The following is a 23,775-nucleotide window of genomic DNA, read 5'->3' on the forward strand; positions in this document are numbered from 1 at the left end:
TATTCAAAGTGAAGCATGTGTTTGAGTGTGTTCCCTCTGCTGTTGCTGAAGGAACTGATTACAGACACTGAATGCCTCCCACTGTGCTAAATGTCTCTCAGTCTCATCGTGTCAAGGCTCTTTGCATACATCTGGAAGTATGCGTAGCTAAATCTTGAGCTCCAGTGGCTGGTCATTCTTTATAATCCTTGACTTGATCCTTGCATCCCCTGATCTTTGTGCAAATGTTTTTTATGGATCACACAAATCAACTTATAACACCCTTTTCTCCAGATTGTGGATACTAAGAGATTTTGTCATTATAGTAGATTTTCCATCGTCCTGTCAGTAAAATAAAAATAACAAGCTCCTCTTTTATTAAACTTCCACATAAGTGACACCAACTTGGATACTTTTGAAACTCATGTGACGCAATGGCAATGATTTGAAGGAATTGATCAGGAAAGTGATCTCCATGGTGGTTCAGTCTAAAGTGTATGGCTGAGACTTAGGACACTAATGATGAGTTTAATATTCCACGTGAAGCATGCGTTGCTGTTGCTACAGCAGGTGATAACAGAAGGCAATGAATACCTCTCATTGTATTAACTGCCTCTTAGTTTCATCAAGCTTTGATACATCTGGAGTTATGCATAGTCAAATCTTGGGCTCCAGTGGCTGTGATAAGACAATAGTGATAAAATAGCATATACTGCCAGAAGCGAAATCAAGTAAGAAATTGCTTTTGTTAAATTTGCAAGGGATCAAAGTCAGCGAAGCCCCCAGGCATTTCCCTAAACAATTTTGCTTAGGAAATTTATTTCCATTTGACCTTGTGAAAGGATTTGTGAAGCCCTTCCTGTATAAACTCACACCGCCCGATCATTTGAGTATTAACAACAAATTCTCTAAAGCCTCTTGACAATACAAAGGCCAATGGATTGGCAAAGTATGGCACAAGCTTTGGTGTCCAGTGCCTCTATGGCAGTACCTGTTATGGTAATTATCTGATTTACTTATTGATGACTGTCTTTGATCTCTTTTATTGATGACTTTGGGCCTCCCCAGCCAGAAGGCCCACAATTACTGCTCCTCTCATTTCCTATTCTTCTCAACACTGAGGTGACAGAGGGTGACAGCTCGCGATGAGGTCATGACGTCTCCTGAGGGTGCAGATACTGTATGTCACTGGACAGCGTCTCTGCTGCCTGGCAGGACATGGAGGCTGATGAGACAGTCTCAGAGCGATGGACAAATGCTGGTATGGAAAGGGGCACGAATATCTGTCAGGCTGACTGACTTGTACTTACATGACCTCCTGCTGGTTTTAGAGGTTGCAGTTTTAGTGAAACAGTGCTTCAAATAGTAAGACGACTACATTTAATATAATGGCCGTTAATGAACCAACCCTATCAATAATACTAGAACTAGAGCTGAAACTAAATATAAACTAAACTAAACCTACCAAAGCCACACTGAAAACTAACTAACTAAAACTAATCTGAAATTGAAATGAAAATCACAAACTGGTTGGGATGCAAAACACAAAGCCTCAATGCCTTATATCCCAAAATGTCAATAGCCTGCTTCATGCTATCTCCTCAGCCCTCTAGTACCTGAGGCGCCCATATCAAGATCCCACTGTTCCCTGTTCTTCCCTCCAGTCTCTAACCAAAACTCCTCCTGCCCTTTAGATGTCACACTAACTGGGATCTTGAAGGAGCCCAGGCCCACTGTTGGAGCTGTCTGCACTGTTTTTGGTGTCTTTTTCTTAAAGCAAGCTCTTGCAAAATCAATGAAAGGATATTTTTATTATATCATGCAACTTCCAAGCTTATAAAAAAACCCCATTAACTTTCTTGTTTATTATATCAGAAAAATATGCATATATGCAAGCTTTTGTAATTACATGGGATTTTCTATGGTCCTACAGTAAACAATATACAATAAAATGGGTCACAATATACTATTGAATGATACTTTTAGGCAGTCCAATATATATTGGATCTGTCAAAGAGTTCCAAGTTACTAAAACTAGACACATCATCTACCAATGATGTCATCTATATGGTAAAAACACTAACATTACTCACCCTAATTACTAACCCTACAACATCATGTGAAACCCATGCTGTATCCCTTCACCATTCTACATGCACTTGTTATCACTGTATTACTTATTACACTCTGACACTCAGTAGCAGATGAAGCTAAGTTTCTCCTGGCAGTCCCAGTTTTCCCACAGTCCCTCTTTGGTCAAAGCTCCACAGGAGTGAGTCCATTTTGGACACAAGTGGCCCTGATCTCCTCCTTGGGGCCAGGCCTGGTAGTCCAGAGGCTCCCCGTTCATCCACAGCCAGCCGTCTCCCAGGTAACGCAAGCCGATCCACATGCGCTCAGTGGTCTGGGCTTCCTGGATCTCCCTCTGGGCCAGAAGAAGCTCAGTCTCAGAGACCAGGCTGGTCAGCTCAGTGTGTTGTACTCTGCAGTGCTGCAGAGCCTCCTCCCAGGACTTCTTCTCCTCCACCACCACCAGGTTCAGGCAGTAGAAGTAGTAGCTGGTGCTGCTGCTGCTGTAGTAGTAGTAGTAAACACCATACCATCCATTAGAAGTCCAAACGCCATAGTCATCATTATCTGGTTCTCCTGAAACCCAGTTTAGGTATGTAGCGTATCCCCCTCCTGACCACTTCCAAGCGACAGGGTTGCTTTCTCTGTAGAGACCGATCCATCCTATAGACGCATCTTCACCTACTGCCTCTCTGAACAGCTCCTCACCTCTCGCACTGCTGATGGGAGACAGGTCGGTGAAATAATTCCTGCAGTGCGCCTGAGCACTCAGCCAGGACATTGATGTTTTGATATAGACATGTTTTGCAGACAAACCCCATACGCTCAAAACAAGGAGCACTCTGAGTAAAGTCACCTCCATGCTGCTTCAGTGTTTTGCTGTGAGCGATGAGAGACTCTGGTTTTCTCTTCTTTCTCTTGGGCTCTGTCTGATAGTCTGGGGATCTATCTGGTGTGTTAGACACTTTTAGACCAATAGCAGAGGCCTCCATACTCAGTCACGAGGCTGGAGACAGAAGGAACTTTTGCATGTCTCTATAAACAAGACCTAAGACCTGCTTGAGACATCCAAACACTGCCTGTGTCTCCCAAACAAATCATCGCAAGATGGAAATTCAAAGCATCTTATTTTGTTTTGGTTGTTCTGTATTGTCTCTCCAGCAAGACTTGATTGCCTCAATGGCTAACAGCCAATGGGGACTCTAAAGAATTAAAAAAAATAAAAAAATAAAATAGAATCAAGGTTCTTGTGGCAAATTATTTTGTGTTTTTATTCAATGCTTGGGAATTGATCTATTGTCTTTTCTTTAGTGAGAATGATTTACAACACTGTTCTGCACCTTGAGACAAAGCACAGGTTATTTTGGTCAGGTTAGCAGACTATTTACTAGATTTGCTATCAGTCAATTTTAGATTCCCATTAAATATTACATTACAAATTTGGGATTGAATATTTATTTGGCAATCTTCTGTAGGACAGTTTGTGGGATATATTTTAATGAATTAAGTGGGACAATCCCACTGTTTACAGCGACATGTGGTAAGACTAGTCTAGTTTTTCTAATTGAATTGTTCTCGAACTGCATGCTTGTATAGATGAGGAAGAAAAGAGTGAATTATTGACTTTACACAGACAGGGAACTGTCAGGAGGCAGAGGTACATGGAGGCACTCTCCATGGTGGTGAAGTTTAAAGATCATAAGTGTATGGGTGAGACCTAGGGCACTAAAGATGAATGTAATATTCAAAGTGAAGCATGTGTTTCAATGTGTTCCCTCTCCTGTTGCTGCTACAGCTGAGTAGAAGCCACTGAATGCCTCCCACTGTGTTAAATGTCTCTAGTTTCATCGAGTCAAGGCTCTTTGCATACATCTGGAAGTATCATGAGCTCCAGTGGCTGGTCACTCTTTACACATGCAATCCTTGACAGTGGGTAGAATATCAAAAAATAGACAAGCAAATAGTAAACATGTTGTCCCCCACCTGTGATGTAGTTCCACCCTTGGGTCAGTCAGTGATTGCTGAGTGTACTTGAAATGTGAGTGAAATTGTATAAGCGTTTTCATATGGGACAATGAAAGGACAGATTGACCATATATTTCTGTTGCCTACTCTCCTCAGAATTAGGCTTACAAGTTATATCTTGAAATGTAGTAACTGTAATTGTCCTGTTTTTGTCCTGTTTTTACTCAATACAGTACAAAATATAAGAACTACAATACGCAATAAATGCAATCCGTACATTACACAATGTACACTACAATCCAATTTATAATACAATATACAATATAACATACAACACCAGGAGCGTGAGTGTTATGAATAATATAAATGCTAAATGATAAGTGATATATGGTATTGCACAGTAGGTAAGTGGTAATATAAGTAGTCAACACTGACGGCACAGTGGTAGTGCAGTGATGAGTGCAATAACAGTACAACAGTACAAAAACTGTACAATAACTACATTGACTCTCACTTCAACACATCGACCCAGTCTGATGTGAAGTGTGTAGTGTGGAGACTATTATGTTACCTATGATAACTTTGACTGTATTGCTTTACCACTGAGTCCCCATTCATTGTCCCCCACATTGTATGATAACTTTAACTGTATGACCTGCTTTACCACCGAGTCCCCATTCATTGTCAATGCCGCCCCCTAGCGGCACAACGTCAACATAGTGTGACTAACAAACGAACGAACGAACTAAGGACGGAGACCATCCATAGTCCTCCCTTTGGTGGGGGACAAAAAGGGAAAACAATGGTGATGAAACAGCATAGCCTACTTGATTGCCAAAAACAGTATACATTTAGAAATTGCTTCTGTTAAACTTGCACTAATGTCACTATTAATGTCATTGAAACCCCCATTGACTGCTCCCCAAACACTATGCTCTGTGGCACCAGTCATACAACGAGTTACAAAGTTATAAAGCTTGAGAGTTTAAGCAGCAATCCATAATTTGTTTGAGAATATGAAAGATTAATTGAAGAACTAGAGCTATAAGCCTTTTGCAGTAATACAGACAGGTCTAATGTTTTCCAATACAGTAACAAACCATACAGATGTAACGCGTTCATTTACTGCTTCATAAACATTTTATTACTCAAAAGAGACTGGTCCCCCAAATGCATTTATATAGTTTTTATTGTTTCATATTGTTGTTTATAATGAACTAGGTACGTAGTCAGCCAACGTGAAGCCAGCAGAACAACGGAACAACCGAAATAGGAACATTTTATTACAAAAGATTATAAGTTATTTACATGAACGTCTTTGTAGTTAATTTACTCATTTTTGAGAAAGCGAGAGCTCTTCTTTGCTCTGCAAGTATACGGAAGTATATCATGGAAGCTGATTGGAGGATATCTGAGTATAAATTTTACGTCATTTCCTTTTCCGGCCTCTTTTTTTACCGTAAGGTACAGATCTCTACACGGCGTTGTCTCGTGGTGAGATAATAATTTGACATTATAACGTGATATGATTTACTCAGACCGTCAGGACTAATCCGTTATGAAAGCTGACGACATGCCGTATGGAATGTGATAATTACTTTCGCCACTGTAATCCGCGTTACTGTCGAAATATCTTTAAAAAGTGGACCGGGCCCGGCGACTAGCCGTGCTCTGTGCTGTCATGTATGCACACAGCGAAGGCTAAGGCTCGAGACCCTCAGTAATACAACCAGCAAGTTTGCAATACTAGTGGGACATTTATGAACACGGAGTGATTTGTAGAAACAGCTAAATTGATATGCCTATATCCGAAGAGACAGCTGTTTAACTGTCTGTAATGTTGTGAATAGCTGGGTGGCGATAACGTATTAAGTTGATTCAATAAACATTGTGAATGTGTAAGAATGAAACGGTTCACTCTCACTATTATGTGATCTATTCATTGCACTCCAAAGTGTTGACTGAAGGTTTCTTTCTGTCCCTTGGTTTCTCTCTCTCTCTCTCTCTCAGCTCTCCCAATAAAGTCGTAACGCAGGGAAAGTGGTCACGATGTCCGGAGGTCTGGATGTGCTGCAGATGAAGGAGGAGGATGTGCTGAAGTTCCTGGCAGCAGGAACCCACCTGGGAGGGACCAATATGGACTTCCAGATGGAGCAGTACGTCTACAAGAGGAAGAGTGACGGTAAGTCGGAAAATATACTAGAGACTTTCCTTTTGTCGCTAGTGCAAGTTTGTCTGTTATCCGTTGGTCTTTTTTTTCCTTTTTAGTGCATTTACTCAGTGTAAGGTCAAATAGTTTTAATATTATGTATCTTAAGCATCTATATTTAGTGAATGTGAAGCTCTCAAGACAACGATTTGAAGTGAAGTCAACCTTATTCATATCATGCCCTAAACACAAAATGGTTAAAAGCGCTTCACAAAGAAACGATTTGGAGACAAAAGACCAAGCACAATTCAATAGCAATGGATTCAGCTGACTCAACACTTTCAGGCACTTTCAAGGTTGTCTCACAGTCTAGGGCCCGCAAAAGTACAATCACCGTTTAGCTTGAGCAAAAGGGTGTCTATTGTTAAATGCACAACTTAAAATCTGTGTAGTAAATAGGTTGGTCCTCCTCTGCCAGGTGTGTACATCATCAACCTGAGGAAGACCTGGGAGAAGCTGCTGCTGGCGGCCAGGGCCATCGTGGCCATCGAGAACCCGGCCGACGTCTGTGTCATCTCCTCCAGGAACACCGGCCAGGTCAGAAAGCTACAGCTCTCAGAACCTGTTTTATGTATTATCAGGCCTCAACAGTAACCACTGTTGTGTCTGGGGATAGACATTATAGCAAGCTGGCTTTGTCATTCTTTGAGATGATGTCTGTAGTAGGGTTCGACTGATATGGGTTTGCTGTTTTTCTTTCTTTCTATATCTTTAATTTTGACCATTTCATATTTTCATTATTGTGAAGGTGGAAAAGACCATCACAGGACACCAAAACTGAAACAGGTAACTGTGGGACACATTACTGCCTTTTTAAATGAAGAATTAATATACAAAAAACATAATTGAGCAGTTACATGAATAAATGTGCAAAGAAAATAACATTTTTATTGCAGGTTTTACTGACTGTGAGACGCCGATATTTAACAAAAGGCAATATCAGCCTAATATATTGGCAAACCGATATCAGTCTAATCCTAGAATGTAATAGTGACTGGAGAAAAGGTAAGATATGCATATTGGTGGTGGGCTGCATGTTTGATTCATTGCCCAAACAGCACACCATTAAAGCCTGGCACTGATGTCGGTGTTAAGGTGTCGGAAGTGTGCCAGAGTGAGCGGGCCGGGTTTTCGCTAACACCATGAGGGCTGCCACCCCATGACTGGGGTTTGATAGTGACCTGAGCCACAAGCCTATGATAAACACTGACAGACAATACCAATCGTATGCCCTGTGGACATGAACTAACCTGAAGTAGTTTGAGCTTGTACTCAAAACAGCTCTCCCTGCTTTGCGCTCTGTGTATTTATTGCATGTAACTCTTCTCCGCTCAGAGGGCTGTGCTGAAGTTTGCTTCTGCCACTGGTGCCACCACCTTCCACGGACGCTTCACCCCCGGAACCTTCACCAATCAGATCCAGGCGGCCTTCAGGGAGCCCCGCCTCCTGATTGTGACGGACCCCCGCGCCGACCACCAGCCGCTGACCGAGGCGTCCTACGTCAACATCCCCACCATCGCCCTGTGCAACACCGACTCCCCGCTCAGATACGTGGACATCGCCATCCCCTGCAACAACAAGGTAACGACTCGGACACAATCTGACAATCTTGTTTGTAGAGTAGATAAACTGTTTCAGTTGACCCACCCTGCTAAGTAAACAAAACATGCAAATGACTCGGACTGTCTTTGTGCCTTTGTACGCAAAAAGACAGTGAGCATTGTGCTAAACATTGAGCACACCATTAAAGCCTGGCACTGATATGTCGGTGTTAAGGTGTCGGAAGTGTGCTAGAGTGAGCGGGCCGGGTTTTCGCTAACACCATGAGGGCTGCTGCCCCATGACTGGGGTTTGATAGTGACCTGAGCCACACTTAAACAATACATATTTGTTACTAATCCAATATTCTAACTAATCCAGCCTCATTAGAATGTTTTTTTATAGTATGTTAAAACAGTGTCTTTTTGTGGGTCTAATTACACCCCCATTGAACCATAATCTTTGCACTGTTCATGTTGCCTCGTTTCCTCAAAGCAAATGGCAGCCTGTTTCCATGTGGAGCGCACAATGCATTGACTTGGGTTACTTAGACAATTGTATTGACTTCAATGAGTCAGCAGATTCTTTAGTGACTGTTGTGCACACATACAGATACTCAGGCAGGTTGGGATGTTTACTGCTTTCTCTTACAGAAAAAACATAGTTGAGAGATGCTTGAATAAAAGCTAAAGGTACTTTCTTGCTTTACCCTGTGTGCTATAATGAGTGAATGGAGCAGGTGAATAAAGGTGGCTGCCTCCATGTGTGGCTTAATTACCTGTCACATAGTCTGTAGCTTCCAGACAGTTTGTAAGTGCTGGGTGTGCGTTGAACACTGGGATGGCAAAAATGCTGTGGAGAAAATAACCCAAACCTCTCTGTGTCCAGGGTCACCACTCTGTGGGTCTGATGTGGTGGATGTTGGCCAGGGAGGTGCTGAGGATGAGGGGCACCATCTCCAGGGAGCACCCCTGGGAGGTCATGCCCGATCTCTACTTCTACAGAGACCCTGAGGAGGTGAGGGGTGCAAACGCATATGCACACACTGAAGATTTCTGTTGAAATTCAAGGAGCAACATTTATCTGTCACTGTAGACCTTGCATCAATTTAGCCTGAAATTTGAAAATGTCTCCCATGTTAATTAACATCATAGACTTGGATAGGCATACATGTGATTTCTGTGGATATGAGACAATGCCATGGTATGTATGTGCTAGGGCATTATGTCTGGCCCTAGCAAATCACATGTCCCCCTGTCCATCCCTGAAAGAGGAAGTGATGTAATATATAAAATAAGGATGTAGGGTGCATAGCTGCCAAATGTCCTCTTCAGTAAGGGCCTGGTCAGTAGCTGGGTAAGTCTTTCTCCAAGGATGAGTGGCGCTGTCACCTGTACTTAACTTCATTTTGTGATGGCACATGTTTCAGCAAACACAGCTCCTGTTCAGTTCAGTCATACATTTTGTATTGATGTAAAAATATTAATATTTATTGAATTTCTTAATATAAGTCAAAATATTCACAAAGAAGAATCCAGCCTTTCCTTGCTTATCAGATTACTTCAAGAGCCAGTGAATGTGAGAGGACATAGTGAGTCTGGCTAGTTTTTAAAGTACATATATAAATTGTAGGCAGTTTCTAACATGCTAGTCCAATAGGAAAAGCTGCAATGCAACTGTTCTTTTGTGGTACTGGGAATCACACCCCAAATTTGAAATAAATGTCTTTGTACATGAATTTCTAACATGGGCCATGTTCTGCCTCAGATCGAGAAGGAGGAGCAGGCAGCGGCTGAGAAGGCTGTTGGCAAGGAGGAGTTCCAGGGCGAGTGGACCGCCCCCGCGGCCGACTTTGTCCAGCCTGAGGTGGCCGACTGGTCCGAGGGCGTCCAGGTGCCCTCTGTGCCCATCCAGCAGTTCCCAGCTCCTGTTGAGGGTAAGACTTGTGGGCTAGTTTAGCAGTCTATTGTACATGTAAATCAGTAGTGTTTCCTTTATCTTTATTATCGTATTGATAGGTGGGGTCTTTTTGGGGTTTGGTTCTATGTCTCCTTGTTCTAGTTTTGTTTCAAGTGCAGGTTATAATTCTACATTTTATTTCAACTTCTGGGTTTGCCAGGCTGTGGTTTTTATTGGTGTAATGGCCCACTGCTGAATCGATACCGGAGAAACACTGAGTAGTAGATAATGTAGCGATAAACAGTTATGTACTCCAGATATGCTAGAACACACAAGTGTTTCTCACCATTCAGAGAGATGTTATGGTGAATTAGAGTGGGCACTTTTGCAGTAGAGTATAATTGTACTGATGTCTAACTTCTGATCCTCATCCAGCAGGTGCAGCTAAGGCTCCTGCTGAGGGCTTTACTGGTACGTAATGTTATGTTGAAATCATAGTTCAAAGTATGAATGGATGATGTTGGATGCCCTTTTTACTTGATGAAGACATGTTTTTCCACATATTGAGATGGAACTCCAGACAATTTTTTTTTTACATGTATTTATCGTATGTAGTTGAATTGTTACCATGGACTTCTATTGAGTGGTAGGATCACACCCATCTGGTCTGCCATTATTCCTCGACTAGTTTTAATATCATGCTATCAGGTCATTATTTGTATCATGTGAGTAGTTATGCTATTGTATTAACTCATAGTTGTTGTTAGAAGATTAATGTAAAAGCTTTGGTGTGATGTAATAAAATTAAATGTGTCTCATTGTGTATCCCCTCCCTCCCACAGAGGATTGGAGTGCCCAGACTGCCACTGAAGACTGGTCCGCAGCTCCCACTGCCCAGGCTTCTGACTGGGGCTGTGCTACCTCTGACTGGTCCTAATCCATTCATAAACACATGTGAAACCTACAGCAATGAGCTGAGAACTCAATAAAGTTGGCTGATTGTTTTAAAAAATTGTCTTTGTTCTTTTTTTAATTGGTCTTAATTGAATGTTTTTTTTTCTTCTGCGCATCAAAGTTTTTAGATGTTTTATGATTGGGACTATCTTCATGTACCTAATGGTAAATGGTGTTTTTTGTGTGTGATGCTTTCAAGCAATGTACTCCAAATGAACTTTGAAAGCATGTCACACAGGGTGCATTTACATCTGAAACCAATATGACCAGATGCATGGACTTTAGTTGTGCACGTACTCATTCAAGTTGTGTTTCCTTTGTCAAAACCGCTTCTGCTGATGTATGAAATTCCTCGATGACGTGCTTGAAAAGGTGTCACCCCAGATGGGACTCGAACCCACAATCCCTGGCTTAGGAGGCCAGTGCCTTATCCATTAGGCCACTGGGGCATTTGTGTCTCAGTAGTGGGGAACTATGCAATTTGAAACACAGAAACCCAAAAGCTTCATATGACCTAAAGGTGTGATTATCTGTCTCAACACACTTGTAATTATTTATTCTATGTTTTGTTTATTTATTTCCAATGTCACAATTTCAAAATAATTTCAAAAAATGTTTTATCTGCAGAGACCAACGCAGCCATCCATCTGTGCTCCGTTGCTAGGCAACAGAGAGTAACCCCGCGTCAGGAAGCTCCGTCAAGCTTCACACAACAGGCCGAAACTGTTTCCGATTAGCCGCCAAGCACGTCTTCATTACAAAATAAACGTCTCGCGAGCGTGTTGCTACAGAATTATATTGCAATATTGTTGTGCCAGTTTATTTCCTCTTCAGTTGGCACCCGACACCCGAGTCCAGCAGGCTCAGACATCTTAAAGGAAGAAACATAACGTGTCCTGAAATGATGTTGTACTGTCGTGTAGATAGTTTAGACTTTGCATTTGCCTATTTGCCTTAATTTTGAAAATAACGGACCGGACGTTGTTATCCACGCTGCTGCTGGGAAACTATCGGCTACAAACTGATACAAAGCAAAACCCTGTATTAGCTAACGTTAGTTTAGTACTCAACTTGTTAGATTAATGTTATTTTATAACGACAGTGGTAGTCCTCGTGTCATGAAATGTTAATTTAATTGGGTATGGTATCTGGCCAGTTTCAATGAAAGCTGGAAGTGACTCCGTTAGTTAACACCTAACGTTAGCCAGTTAGCAGGATTTTTGAACGTGTTTTCGTACTAGGTGCACCCAACGTTACCTTGGATAGAGGTAAACAAGCCGCCCAGTCTTACCTGCATTCGAGAAAGACTTCGGCTCTGACATGGTGAGTGTAGCAAAGAGCTTTAGACAGGAAAGTTAGACCAGCTAATGGTATATAAACTCATCACATCAGTTTTGTTGCAGCCAGCTGACTAGCCTGCAAACTAAGTTCCATTCCACATTATCTCATTCAGTCATTGTCACTGTGTTTCAATACCAAGCAGCCAAGTGGCATAAGGTTTTCTTAAAAGCCAGGTGCTGGCTATCGGCAGTCTCATACAGTTCTTTTACAGTGTTTCTTTTGCCCCCCGCCCTCGCAAAGTCAAATCTAATTTCGGTTTTATACCTTGACAGATCCTGTCTCGTGTGAAGCCAGCCGTGGGAGGAGAGGCACCAGCAAGTGTCAGTGAGAAGAAGAAGAAAAACAAGACAAAGAAGATTCCCCGCCTGGAGGAATACCTGCAACTGAGAGACTATCTGGGAGCCTTGACATTGTTAGAGGTACACACACACACACACACACACACACACACACACACACACACACACACACACTCTCTCTCTGGCCCTTTCTGTTGCATTGCAGTACATTCCAGGACTAATAGCAGATCCACATCCAGCAGATTGCTTCAGGGAAAACCCACAAACTCTAGTAATAATAACAATGTGGTGATATGTCACTGATGCCCCGAAGAGAAGTTCTCCTTTCGCTCTTCCCCCTCCACAGGGGGGTCAGAGGTCAGGGTCAGCTACAGTCCAGCACCAATAGAGCCGGTAGGGATAGAGAGCCTGTTCCTTTGACTCATAATTGGACTTTTTGACTTCCTTAGCCACGTCTTACAGTATACACTGTAGAATGCTGAGCCACAGAAATGCCTCAAACAGCCATTCCCAAAACAAGGGTCAAGCCTGGGTTAGCTGGATGAATCATGATCAGATCACAGTTTTGTTGCTATTGCAGTGTTTCCTTTAACGTCATTGCATTTACAATTGCAATTACAACACAAGTGATGATATACCATGATATAAATACCAAACAAGAGCAAAATGGGGTGGTTTGATAGTCCTACAAACTTAAGTGTAGTTTTGACTGACATGGGGGTGAGTAGATACTGACCGAATTTTAATTTGGGGGTGAACTATTCCTTTAAACTGCAGCACCTACTGGAAATGATCCTAGAATGGGCCCAGTTGCGAACCGATATGTTTCAGTACCAAACATTCCCCCCCACCCCCTACACTATACTGCTGAAGTGTTGCTGCTGCTGATGTGCTGCTGTGTCCCCACCAGTTCCAGAGAGATATTGGAGAGCGAGAGGAGCATGCAGACCTCTGGATTGGCTACTGCGCCTTTCACTTGGGAGATTACAAGAGAGCTATGGAGGTAGTTATTCTTGTCCATGTGTGTGTGTCTGCATGAGTGGGTGTAACTGGGTGTAGAAGAAATGGCACACATGCACAAAGGTTTTGCTGTGTAAATAACATATATACTAATCTACATGTATTATTTACATAACCAATGTCCCCAATTAGCTTGATTTTCCATATTTTTTCCTGCCTTTTGCGTGGCTCTGATCACACCCACAATGTTTCCTTATCATGTTATGACAGGAGTACAGGTCTCTGACCACGCAGGCTGAATGTCCTGCAGATGTGTGGGTCTACCTGGCCTGTACCTTGTTTTTCCTGGGGCTCTACAGAGAGGCTGAGGAGGCTGCATCTAAAGGTAGGCATCATACCTGTGGAAAAACTCCAAATGTTGTTACTCAAATCACCCTTCGGTTATGATGTAATACATTTTTCAGAGCAACTTACAGTACTGTTCAGTCAGGTGTGCGGTTGTTGGGAGCCACGTTATGATGCTAACAAATCCTGCCTCTTCTTCTCATGTTTTACTGTTTAACTCCCACTTGGCGTCTCTTGTTCTCTGTAGCTCCAGTGTCTCCCCTCCAGAATCGTCTCCTATTCCACTTGGCTCACAAGGTAGGAAAACCTCCAGTGTAATATATACCATATATACCATTACTTTTCCTCTCTACCATGACGCCATCACTTATCATACAGTTCGCTCCCTACATCAGTTCAACTCATTCACAGACGTAAAGTACGTGGGTTCCTACTTCCTTCCTCTGTGTGTCTCAATCACAGGGATAAAGCTGATGATTGTACAAGAAAAAAATCCCCAGTTGTGAAATACATCATTCATTCATCAGAGATGGGGCTTTTCAACTGTTTCTCAGTATTTTGTCGTTGTTTTTTACACAAAATTCCTGTTTATTTCTTCTGGAGATTCATGTTTTCCTGCTTTTCCACCATTCTTCTCACCCTGCTCACATCTCTAATTGACGTATTAATTCATCGCCTGTGTCTCAGTTCAACGATGAGAAGAAGCTGATGGGTTTCCACCAGAACCTGGAGGACGTGACGGAGGACCAGCTGAGCCTGGCGTCCATCCACTACATGCGCTCCCACTACCAGGAGGCCATCGACATCTACAAACGCATCCTGCTGCAGAACAGGTCTGTCGTTATGTAAAATAGAGGGAAATACCTAAAAGAAAGAAACAGATGAGAGAAGAGTGTAACTCCCAAGACTGACATTCAAGTGCCATTGCAGTTTTTAGCTTCCTCTAAAAACTTAAACATCTTTAGTGGCACTATGGATATGAAATAGGTTGATCACCACATTTCTCTCAAAGATCGATCCACGCTTGTGTAGCATCTGTGGTCCCAGGTGTGTAGTTTGATTTTTCATGAGGTGCTCAGCAGATCTGCGAACCCTCGCTGCAACCCTCTGCAGCTCTGAACACTCTTTCTGTTGAAGTGTAAATTAGGCTTTAGTTGTCTCACTTCAGTGTTTTTTTTTTTGTCTGACTGCCCACAGAAAAATGCAAAAATAGCAAAACCTGAATATTGTCATGCACGAATTTGCATATTTTCCTCAGCAAAGACTTTTGAGTTCATCCCGCAATGCCAGCCCACGTTCCAACAGCCTTAGTGTCGTTCCCACATGTTGTTTTGTGTCAGTGAGTCCTCAACCGTCCATTGTTGTGTAAAACCCATCCCACTGATGATGCTACCACACCTAAGCCTCTCAAAAAGCAGGAGGCACAAGTTCATTGGGTTATAGACTTTCATCACATTCACACGTAATAGCTATATAATGCTACATACAAAGCATAATACTAGATACAAATGTGTCTAATGCAGTTGAGGATCCATCCGGTTTGTGTGCTCTCACTACCAGCTATAAACCTTTACAGTACAAATGCTTCATGCTCCAGAAAAAGGCAAGGCAAGGCAAACTTTATTTATATTGCACATTTCGTACACAAGGCAAATACATTGTGCTTCACATAAAACAGAAAAAATACATACACACTCCACAACTATTTAAAATGACATTAAAAAGAAAGAAAGGAAGATACTGAGCAGTCACTCTCACACTGGTGACACCTCTGGTCAGCCAGTATCAAATTAAGTGTGCCTTACCCCTGAGGATATTCAAAGATAATCACCACCTAAAAGACTCCCTCAATTTTTCCTCTTACAGGGAAATCAATTTAGATGAGATCTTGAAGGATTCTTCGAAGGAGCCTAGAGTCTTTCCAGTGGTCTTACCCCACCCTATAGGCAGGCCCCACAGCCCCTTTAGGCCTTGTAAATGTTCCTTTAGAACGATACACAGATCATCTAAACAATTATAAACTTCAAGAAATCCTTCAATTCTCAATACAGGTTTGAGGATCCCATCAGAGTGGAGAAACTACTCACCAGAGTTCCTATAGACTCCTGTTGGGATCCTGTTCGTGACGCCAATTGATAAATAATTTTGTATAAAATAGGTAAAACATAAATAAAAGAAATAAAAGAAGTAAATAACGATAACACCTGTTACATCTACATACAGAAGATTTAGCAGAAGGCCACAGAGAAAAGGAATGTTTTGAGCCAACTTTTAAAAGAGCTGACAGTGGGAGCACATCTCAGTGCTTCTGGAAGTTTATTCCAGTAATTGGGAGCATAATTACTAAAAGCAGCATCACCAGATTTAGTTTTCAAACTGGGAACAACTAACAGACCGGTCCCAGATGACCTCAAAGGTCTGGGTGGCTCATATCCTAAGAGCAGGTCAGAAATGTATTTTGGAGCTAGGCCATTTAATGCTTTAGAACAAATCAACTGGGCTGTTGGTCTAAATTAAAGGAAAAATTCAACAATTTACCACTGTGAAAAAACGATTTGTGATGTATGTTGGATTCCTGGGTCCATATTGTTGTATAAAACATAGGCAACATAAAGTCACATCCAGATATTTCCAGTGCAGCTACAATGGAGTGTAATAGCAGAAAATGTTTCAGCGATCTAAAACATCAACGGTAAACAGCAGGTTTTGGTGTCAGTCCCTCAGAATCAAAGAGCAAGGGCTTCTTTCTAGACTCACTGTTCTGCACCAATGTTCAACAAAGCGAGTTCAGCATAGTCAGGCTATCTTTGCATTCACAAAACCAAACATTGGCAATGCTGGATAACCGGTCTCACCTAGCTGGTTATCATCTGGTTCTGTCAACCCAGGATTTACCTATCCAGCCACATGAAAAAGGCGGGGTTTGTAACAAACAGCCAATCACATGCAACATGGACAGACCTAGAGCAGCAGATTTAATATGAGATAAGATGAAACTATTGATCCCCGTGAGGAAATTAGGTCATTGCAGCAACAAAAGTAATATGATTCAGCGGGGAAATGAAATATCATATAAGCACACATCTAGAATATAAAAAGAAGCAATAAAAAAAATGGTAGAAAATAATAAAAGAATCAAACAAAAACAGTACACTATAAATAATTGTGGGATTATGTAAACATATGCTGCCGACAATTTCAATACGTAGTGGGTTGTAAAAGTGGGTATGGGAAAGAAATGGATAACATTTGTGTTGTTCTCTCAAGAAGAACAAACTGTTATGATGCATAAATATGAGCAATACAAAAACATTCTAACAGTGAAAGGAACAGTGCTGCTGCTGCCAAGGCCGCGGAGGAAAACTGCAGATAGTGTAAACGCGTCATTAAGACACAGTGTTCATTCTTCTCATTGATACAATATTGTGTCACATCGAGGCTGTGAAAAGATTTCATATTCACAAAGTCGGCCTCGTGTTGCCCAGGGCTGCGGTGATGGAATACGAGTGCAGTCTGTTGCATTAATCACTGTCGGGAATCCTGCGAAACAATTTCAGCGCACTTAATATGCAACAGTAAATTTCATTCACTGTAAAGACCGTGCTTATCAATCACCTTTGTGCTCTGCTCTGGATTAAATACAAACACCAAGGCACTACTGGATGTTCTTTCCCTTTTATTTTGTGCTGAACTTACTGCTGGAGCTCTTTCCTGGCGCTGGTGCAACACTTAAATGAAGTGAAATCAAGTGTGGCGAGGGGGCCGGACCAGTAACTACTGGGCTTTGACATTTGCTATATTTGCTAAACACCCAGTGTCAGCTAGGCCTTTTCCCGGGAAAGTGATGAAATGAGTGAAATGAATCTGGTCTTTTCAGAGAATTCCTGGCCCTGAAAGTGTACGTGGCTCTGTGTTACTACAAGCTGGACTACTACGACGTGTCCCAGGAGGTGCTGGCGGTCTACCTGCAGAGCATCCCCGACTCCACCATCGCCCTCAACCTCAAGGCCTGCAACCACTTCAGGCTCTACAATGGCAAGGCGGCCGAGGTACGCAGCGTCCCAGCTGATATTTTATTTATCCTTTACTGTGACAGAGAGACTCTCAGTCGGCCTGAAGTCTCTTGCAAGTGACACCTGTGTAGGAATTAGTCACTAAAAGGGTTTCAAGGACAAAAAACAAAAACAAGTTTTCATCACAGCTTACATCAAAGTCACAATGAAATGCACAATGACTTTCTCACCTTGTTAACCAGTTTTTCCAGGTCATACAGCTATTTAACAATACATGTCAAAAAATGAACATTTTTATTGTATTGCATTCATATTGTCATGTCAAAACCCCATTCCATTTTCCTCCTGGAGAACTGGTTGCTTCATCATACATCAGTAGGCATACATGAAAATTCCAATAATATCATCACAGATTTTTGAACAATCATTGTGACTTATGCAAATGGAAGCAGCACGTTCACTTTAACCATTAGTGGGAACAGTTTTTTTTTATTGTTTTTGTTGGATCTATGTACAGAATTTGTCCTTTACTGGAGCTGTACTGCGTTTTTGTTGTTGTTGTTGTTGTTTTTTTTACCCTTTCATGCACAATTGATGGTCAGTATCCGCTTGCCCTTGTAATGTCTTTGGGAGGAGTTAAGCCGGCGGTGGGTTTGACTTAATGTGCGCCCCCTCTCTCAGGCGGAGTTGAAGAACCTAATCGACATCTCCTCCTGCTCCTTTGAGTTTGCTAAGGAGCTTATCCGACACAACCTGGTAAGCTCTTCACAAGCTCTAACAGTAACTCTGTGTGTGTGTGTGTGTGCGGTTGTGTGTGTGCGTGCGCGTGCGTTTGCATGCATTCATACAGTATACTAGTGACTCATATGCTACTTTTCCTCTTTCCTCCCTGCCTATCTCTGAATGTCTTCTCTGTTGTGTGTGTGTGTGTGTGTGTGTGTGTGTGTGTGTGTGTGTCCACTGTACGGCAGGTGGTGTTCCGTGGTGGGGAAGGGGCGCTGCAGGTGCTGCCTCCTCTGATCGATGTGATCCCAGAGGCCAGACTCAACCTGGTCATCTACTATCTCAGACAAGGTGTGGCCACAGCTTTGAAGCTTCCCTGACAAAAACATAGAGATTTGTATCTAAATTCATCAAGACTTTTATTCTGAAATGAGATATCCACTATTTGATTAATCATGACTGCTACAAATGATTGCTTGCATAAAAGTGAATCTCATATTGAGACCTTTGCTTACAAATGCCATTACCTATACAAATATGAATTAATGGATCTGAGGTGACAGTATTCTTGTTAAACATACTGTGTGATCAGTTTAAAGTGAGCTGGAAATGATGCAACTGCTGCAGTATAATATATACAACCAGATGAGACCACCACAGCTTATATACTGTATGTATATAACAAGGTAGTGCCATTTCACATGCAGACCTATTGGGCAAAAATGGCTTGCAAATATTGAGAGGCACTTGATTTAGCTTGCTAAACCCTTTAACACCCTCAGAGGTGGAGATAATACTGGCAAGACTAGCTGAGTCAAATGCTCCTCTCCTTTATTTAATATTCTCAAATATCTCCAGGGTGATTTTTAAGAAAAGCAGACAACATGGGATTATTCCTTTTTCCTTTGCCCAGTCCTTATTCAGTCACATTTTGGATTCAGTGCCCTTGCTTTCATGTTGCAATGTTGTTACAAGTGTTGGGTTTTACAAGAAACTAATACTTGCACTCATTCTCATTTTACATTTCCAGATGACGTCCAGGAGGCGTACAACCTCATCAAAGACCTGGTGCCAACCACACCTCAGGTGATGATTCTACATGACCCTGGTGTTTAAAGCGATGTTTCCATGTGGTATCGTGTCACTTTTTTAGCACACACACCTCCATCAGAAACATCATTAGCTGCCCTGTGGATCTGGCATCACATGGGCTGTCAGGATCATTTGCAATGAGGAAGAACCGGTACATAGATGAAATATTATCTGGACTATGCCATGTTTTATTACGTGTTAGAAGTGAGATTCTTAGACCAGGTGACTGTATTTCACTTGTTGATGCCCTACCTACATGTGAAATATTACTTTAAAGTATTTTATCTTCCTGTGTATCAACATAATCAGGGAAGCCTCTCTCCTTTTCACCATAAATAGACTGGACAGAGAGCATGTTAAGGTTTTCACTCTGATCATTTATTTTCTCAGGAGTATATTTTGAAAGGAGTGGTAAATGCTGCACTGGGACAAGATATTGGATCGGTGAGTATTTCTGGTAAATGAGGAGTTACATGGAAACAAACATGGTCATGGCAGTGAATGCACGGCTAATGTGTGTACTGTGCTCGTACCTTTCAGAGGGATCACCTGAAAATCGCTCAACAATTCTTCCAGCTGGTCGGAGGCTCTGCCAGTGAATGCGGTAGATTGAATAGAAATTTGATCAGTTTCACCCTTGAAGGAAAAGTGTGTGTGTGTGTAACAGTGTTTTTGTCCTTTCAGACACTATCCCCGGCAGACAGTGCATGGCCTCCTGCTTCTTCCTCTTGAGACAGTTTGAAGATGTGCTCATATATCTCAACTCTGTCAAGGTTAGCTTTGCTCAGTGTGAGGCACACTATTGTACCACATATTCCAGTGGAGAGCTGCTGCGATATTACTTTGTTATGGTACGAGTGCGTAAGATGGGATTGAATAAAAAGACTCCCACACACTGGGTGAAAAGCACCACTTCAGATCACAAGTGGTGCTTGATAGATACTGTACATTTATGCAGGGGAATGTTTGTGTGTGTGTGTGTGATTTTTTTCAAAAAACTGACAATTTATGTGCGCTGTTTTTTTTCTGGATATGTGGATACTCAACATCCTTGTGTAGGCTAGAGGTCAGGATTTTCAAAATTGTGCTTTTCTGTTTTGCAGAGTTACTTCTATAACGACGATACGTTCAATTTCAACTATGCTCAGGCTAAAGCGGCGCTTGGCAACTACAAAGAGGCAGAAGAGGTACCATGCATGAGGAAACATGAATAATTATGTTAAGTAATTATGATTATTCATTATTGCTGCTTAATTTGTAATGTCTGTTTCAGGTTTTTCTGCTGATTCAAAGTGAAAAGATCAAGAATGACTATGTTTACCTAAGCTGGCTGGCACGCTGCTGTAAGTAAGGCAATGTGATAGTAATTCTGCTACTAATAATATCTTTAATTGCAAAACCAAATATAGCTGCAAGCAGCCTTAAGGCAGCCAGGAATAGCATAGCCATTTACTCATGAGGAAAATACTGGAAAAATGCAATCTGTCGGGCCTAAATAATGTCAGAGGAACTTGTAGATCTTAACAATAATAATAATCAGAATAGTCTATTGGCATGAAAGATTTTGCATAGTAGTATTAGCAGGCATCATACAATCAGCTATTACCATATTATCTATTGGTGTAAATAAAAATTATATGCAGTAGAAAAAGATCATACTGTAAATACAGCAACTTCTGACAATCAAATGATTATTAAATCCAGTATTTATTTGCTCGCCTCATTGATGAACACATGCCTCAGTCTGTTATAGCTGCATTTTGGCCCCTAACTGTTGCCACCCACTGGCCGGCCCATGGCCCTGCCACTGAGTGAAGGCTTACTCTACAATGAGGGCAGAATTCAAATAACTGTCATAAATTCAATATTGAAGATCAATTCTGAAAATCAGATCACTTTATATTCACAATTTTTTGCAATTTTTTAAAATATATTTTACAGAGATTAGTCAAAATATTAAGAAAATATAGCCAAAAATCATTTAATTTTTAGAGATTTCATGATGAAACTGCATACAGGTCACCTACAATGTTTACTGAATATGTCATTTAAGCAATCATAAATAAAAACAATCAGGAAAGCGCTAAAATTTCCACACAAATCAAAACAAGGCTACATAACACAACAAATGGGTAGAAAGTAAGTATATAAATACCTGTCTGTAAAAATGTGTTTTGAGAAATGGACAGCAAAGGTCCAGTACTTTGACTCTGTAGTTTAGACTCTGGAACGGATCTCCTGTTTCACTTGGACTCATAGGGGGTTAAAAGGTCTGAGAAGGCCTATCCATGCTGTAAAAGTAATCAGTAAAATCTTGAAATCGGTTCTAAAACTAACAGGCGACCAGTGCAAAATTGGCAAAAGAGGAGTAATATAATCCTGTCTGTTAGTTTTGGTTGACAGCCTCGCTGCTGCGTTTGGACCAGCTGCAGACAGGCGAGACATTCTTTAGACGGAGGTGAAAAGAACTGCAGTTGTCTACACCAGATGCCGTAAAAGCATGGACAACTTTCTCAAGGTCAAGAAAACCAAAAATCCAAATCAAACATCGCTCCCAGATTTCTAGCCACAGGCCTCTAAAGAATCCAGGGCCGCTCTTGCGCACATCGACTTCGCCTACTGCTACGCTCAACAGCTCTAAGAAATGGAAATATCCATTAAAAAGATTTTTCTCCTCTTCTTGGACTTAATCCATATCCATAAAACAAGCCCACAGGCCTTTAACATTTTCCAAATTTGAATCTGTAACAGCCACCGTAACGCAGACTGTGAATGATGGATTAATGAGCGTTCCTCTTGTCCCCGTCAGACATAATGAACCAGAAGGGTCGGCTAGCCTGGGAGCTCTATCTGAAGATGGGCACCTCCTCCGATTCCTTCAGCCTGCTGCAGCTCATTGCCAACGACTGCTACAAGGTGACGTCATCCTCTGCCTGCTGAGTCACATAGTATCACCTGTGCTGACCGCTCAAATGGAAACGCATGTGCAAATGCATTTCTGCCCTAAAACGTTTTTTTGTGGACTTTACTGCCACTGTTAAAAGGGAATGTCTGTTACTTGGTTAAAATACTCTTATTTATTCTAAGGGGAGGGGCTCTTCTGTCCTGAAGTACCAATTTAGTGGCTACTTGAGCTCAGACCTGTCAAATATTTTCAGTATTTTTTTAAAATATCATGTAGAGCCTAGTTTGTTTATTCCAGAACTACTACTACTCTTCTGAATCACTGTAGTATGATCCTACATGAGCGCATTTTCACTTTGCTGTTAACATTGTTAAACGGTGTCATCACTCAACACACCCTCACTGCCCTCCTTGTCTTTTATAATGCAGCCACAGGTGCGGGTGGGTTTCACTAAGATGCATAGTCCTGCTTTCAGCGGAGATATAAAACTTATTTGCATAGGAATTGGTTTATTCCGTGCCTGACCGGTGTGTTGTGTCCCAGTGCTCACGATTCCATCCCGCTGGTTTCAGATGGGCCAGTTCTACTATGCGGCCAAAGCGTTTGACGCACTGGAGAAACTGGACCCGGGCTCCAACTACTGGGAGGGCAAGAGAGGCGCCTGTGTCGGCGTCTTCCAGCTCATACTGGCAGGCAGGGAGTCCAAGTACGTTTGTCTGTCATATTTTGGGTCTTGGTTTTATTGTTTCATAGCTCCTTTTACTCCCTTGTGAAAATGATTAACGCCTGGACTCCATTAGAGTAGGGTGTGATGTCTAAATATAGGACACATGAAAGATGTTCTTGATCTAATGTTTTTTTGTTTACTTGTTTGTTTGCTAGGGAGACACTTAAAGAGGTGGTGCCCCTGCTGCGGAACTCGGGAAACCCCCAGGTTGAATACATCATCAGAGCGCTGAGGAAGTGGGCCAAAGACAACAGAGTTCTCCTCTCATAGTGACCTCTGGCTGAGAATTTCAGCTCACTACACATCAACATTAGCTATATTATGCATTCGTCAGCAATTATTATAGTGCATTTGGTCTTTTCATCTGTTTTGTTTTATGTATCTAATTATGTATGAATATCTATGCCAATTGAAACAAAGGAAGGTGGAGCTATTGTTTTATCATAGCAAAGATGGAGCTATTTATTCTGTGCTCTACTGTGGTGTTTTGTATTGAAAAGGTGTCAATTTTGTATCATATTGAAATTCTGGAAGTATATTTGTATTGAAAACGTGACTGGAAAAAGGTATTAAATGATATTTTCTTTTTTTTATTACCTTTGCCTTGTTGCCAGTGATGAGTTTGTATGGTTTTGTAGTGCAACAGCTTGAAACATAATTTACTTCACACACTTTATTGCAATTCTAAGTATGACTCATATACTAAAACTGTATATCAACAGGTGGCCATCAGTGGTGGTGCACCTATAAATCAG

General features: G+C 41.7%; 2 protein-coding genes and 2 non-coding genes across 5 annotated transcripts; 3 read left to right on the forward strand and 1 right to left on the reverse strand.

Moving 5' to 3' along the window:
- The first annotated feature begins 5,459 nt into the window (after positions 1-5,459).
- LOC139655340 (small ribosomal subunit protein uS2-like) lies at positions 5,460-10,673 on the forward strand. Of its 2 annotated transcripts, none has more exons than XM_071532721.1 (8): positions 5,460-5,508; positions 6,025-6,196; positions 6,642-6,760; positions 7,559-7,804; positions 8,651-8,779; positions 9,530-9,698; positions 10,097-10,132; positions 10,504-10,673. In XM_071532721.1, the coding sequence occupies exons 2-8, from the start codon at positions 6,064-6,066 to the stop codon at positions 10,596-10,598; spliced, it is 927 nt and encodes a 308-aa protein (XP_071388822.1). In that variant the 5' UTR covers positions 5,460-5,508; positions 6,025-6,063; the 3' UTR covers positions 10,599-10,673. The 2 variants fall into 2 exon arrangements, with proteins under 2 accessions (XP_071388822.1, XP_071388823.1); XM_071532722.1 differs by having other exon boundaries at positions 10,100-10,132.
- On the forward strand, positions 7,957-8,098 carry LOC139655353 (small nucleolar RNA SNORA62/SNORA6 family). The gene has a single exon (XR_011696060.1). It is a non-coding gene; the product is annotated as a small nucleolar RNA SNORA62/SNORA6 family (small nucleolar RNA).
- Positions 10,674-10,991: 318 nt separating the features above from the next.
- trnar-ccu (transfer RNA arginine (anticodon CCU)) lies at positions 10,992-11,064 on the reverse strand. Its single transcript has one exon. It is a non-coding gene; the product is annotated as a tRNA-Arg (tRNA).
- A 586-nt stretch (positions 11,065-11,650) lies between these two features.
- Positions 11,651-23,568, forward strand: LOC139655344 (intraflagellar transport protein 56). The gene is made up of 18 exons (XM_071532729.1): positions 11,651-11,938; positions 12,229-12,375; positions 13,166-13,258; positions 13,486-13,600; positions 13,808-13,857; positions 14,248-14,393; positions 17,438-17,609; positions 18,255-18,329; positions 18,545-18,647; positions 19,327-19,382; positions 19,779-19,832; positions 19,929-19,992; positions 20,073-20,161; positions 20,492-20,575; positions 20,662-20,731; positions 22,198-22,304; positions 22,866-22,999; positions 23,176-23,568. Exons 1-18 carry the CDS (start codon positions 11,936-11,938, stop codon positions 23,288-23,290), a joined length of 1,677 nt encoding a protein of 558 aa, XP_071388830.1. The 5' UTR covers positions 11,651-11,935; the 3' UTR covers positions 23,291-23,568.
- Positions 23,569-23,775: the final 207 nt, after the last annotated feature.

Source organism: Centroberyx affinis, unplaced genomic scaffold (assembly GCF_046629955.1).
Source record: "Centroberyx affinis isolate AG114_WGS23_722 - 3 ecotype Tasmania unplaced genomic scaffold, CSIRO-AGI_Caff_v1 ptg002237l_1, whole genome shotgun sequence".
NCBI lineage: Eukaryota > Metazoa > Chordata > Actinopteri > Beryciformes > Berycidae > Centroberyx > Centroberyx affinis.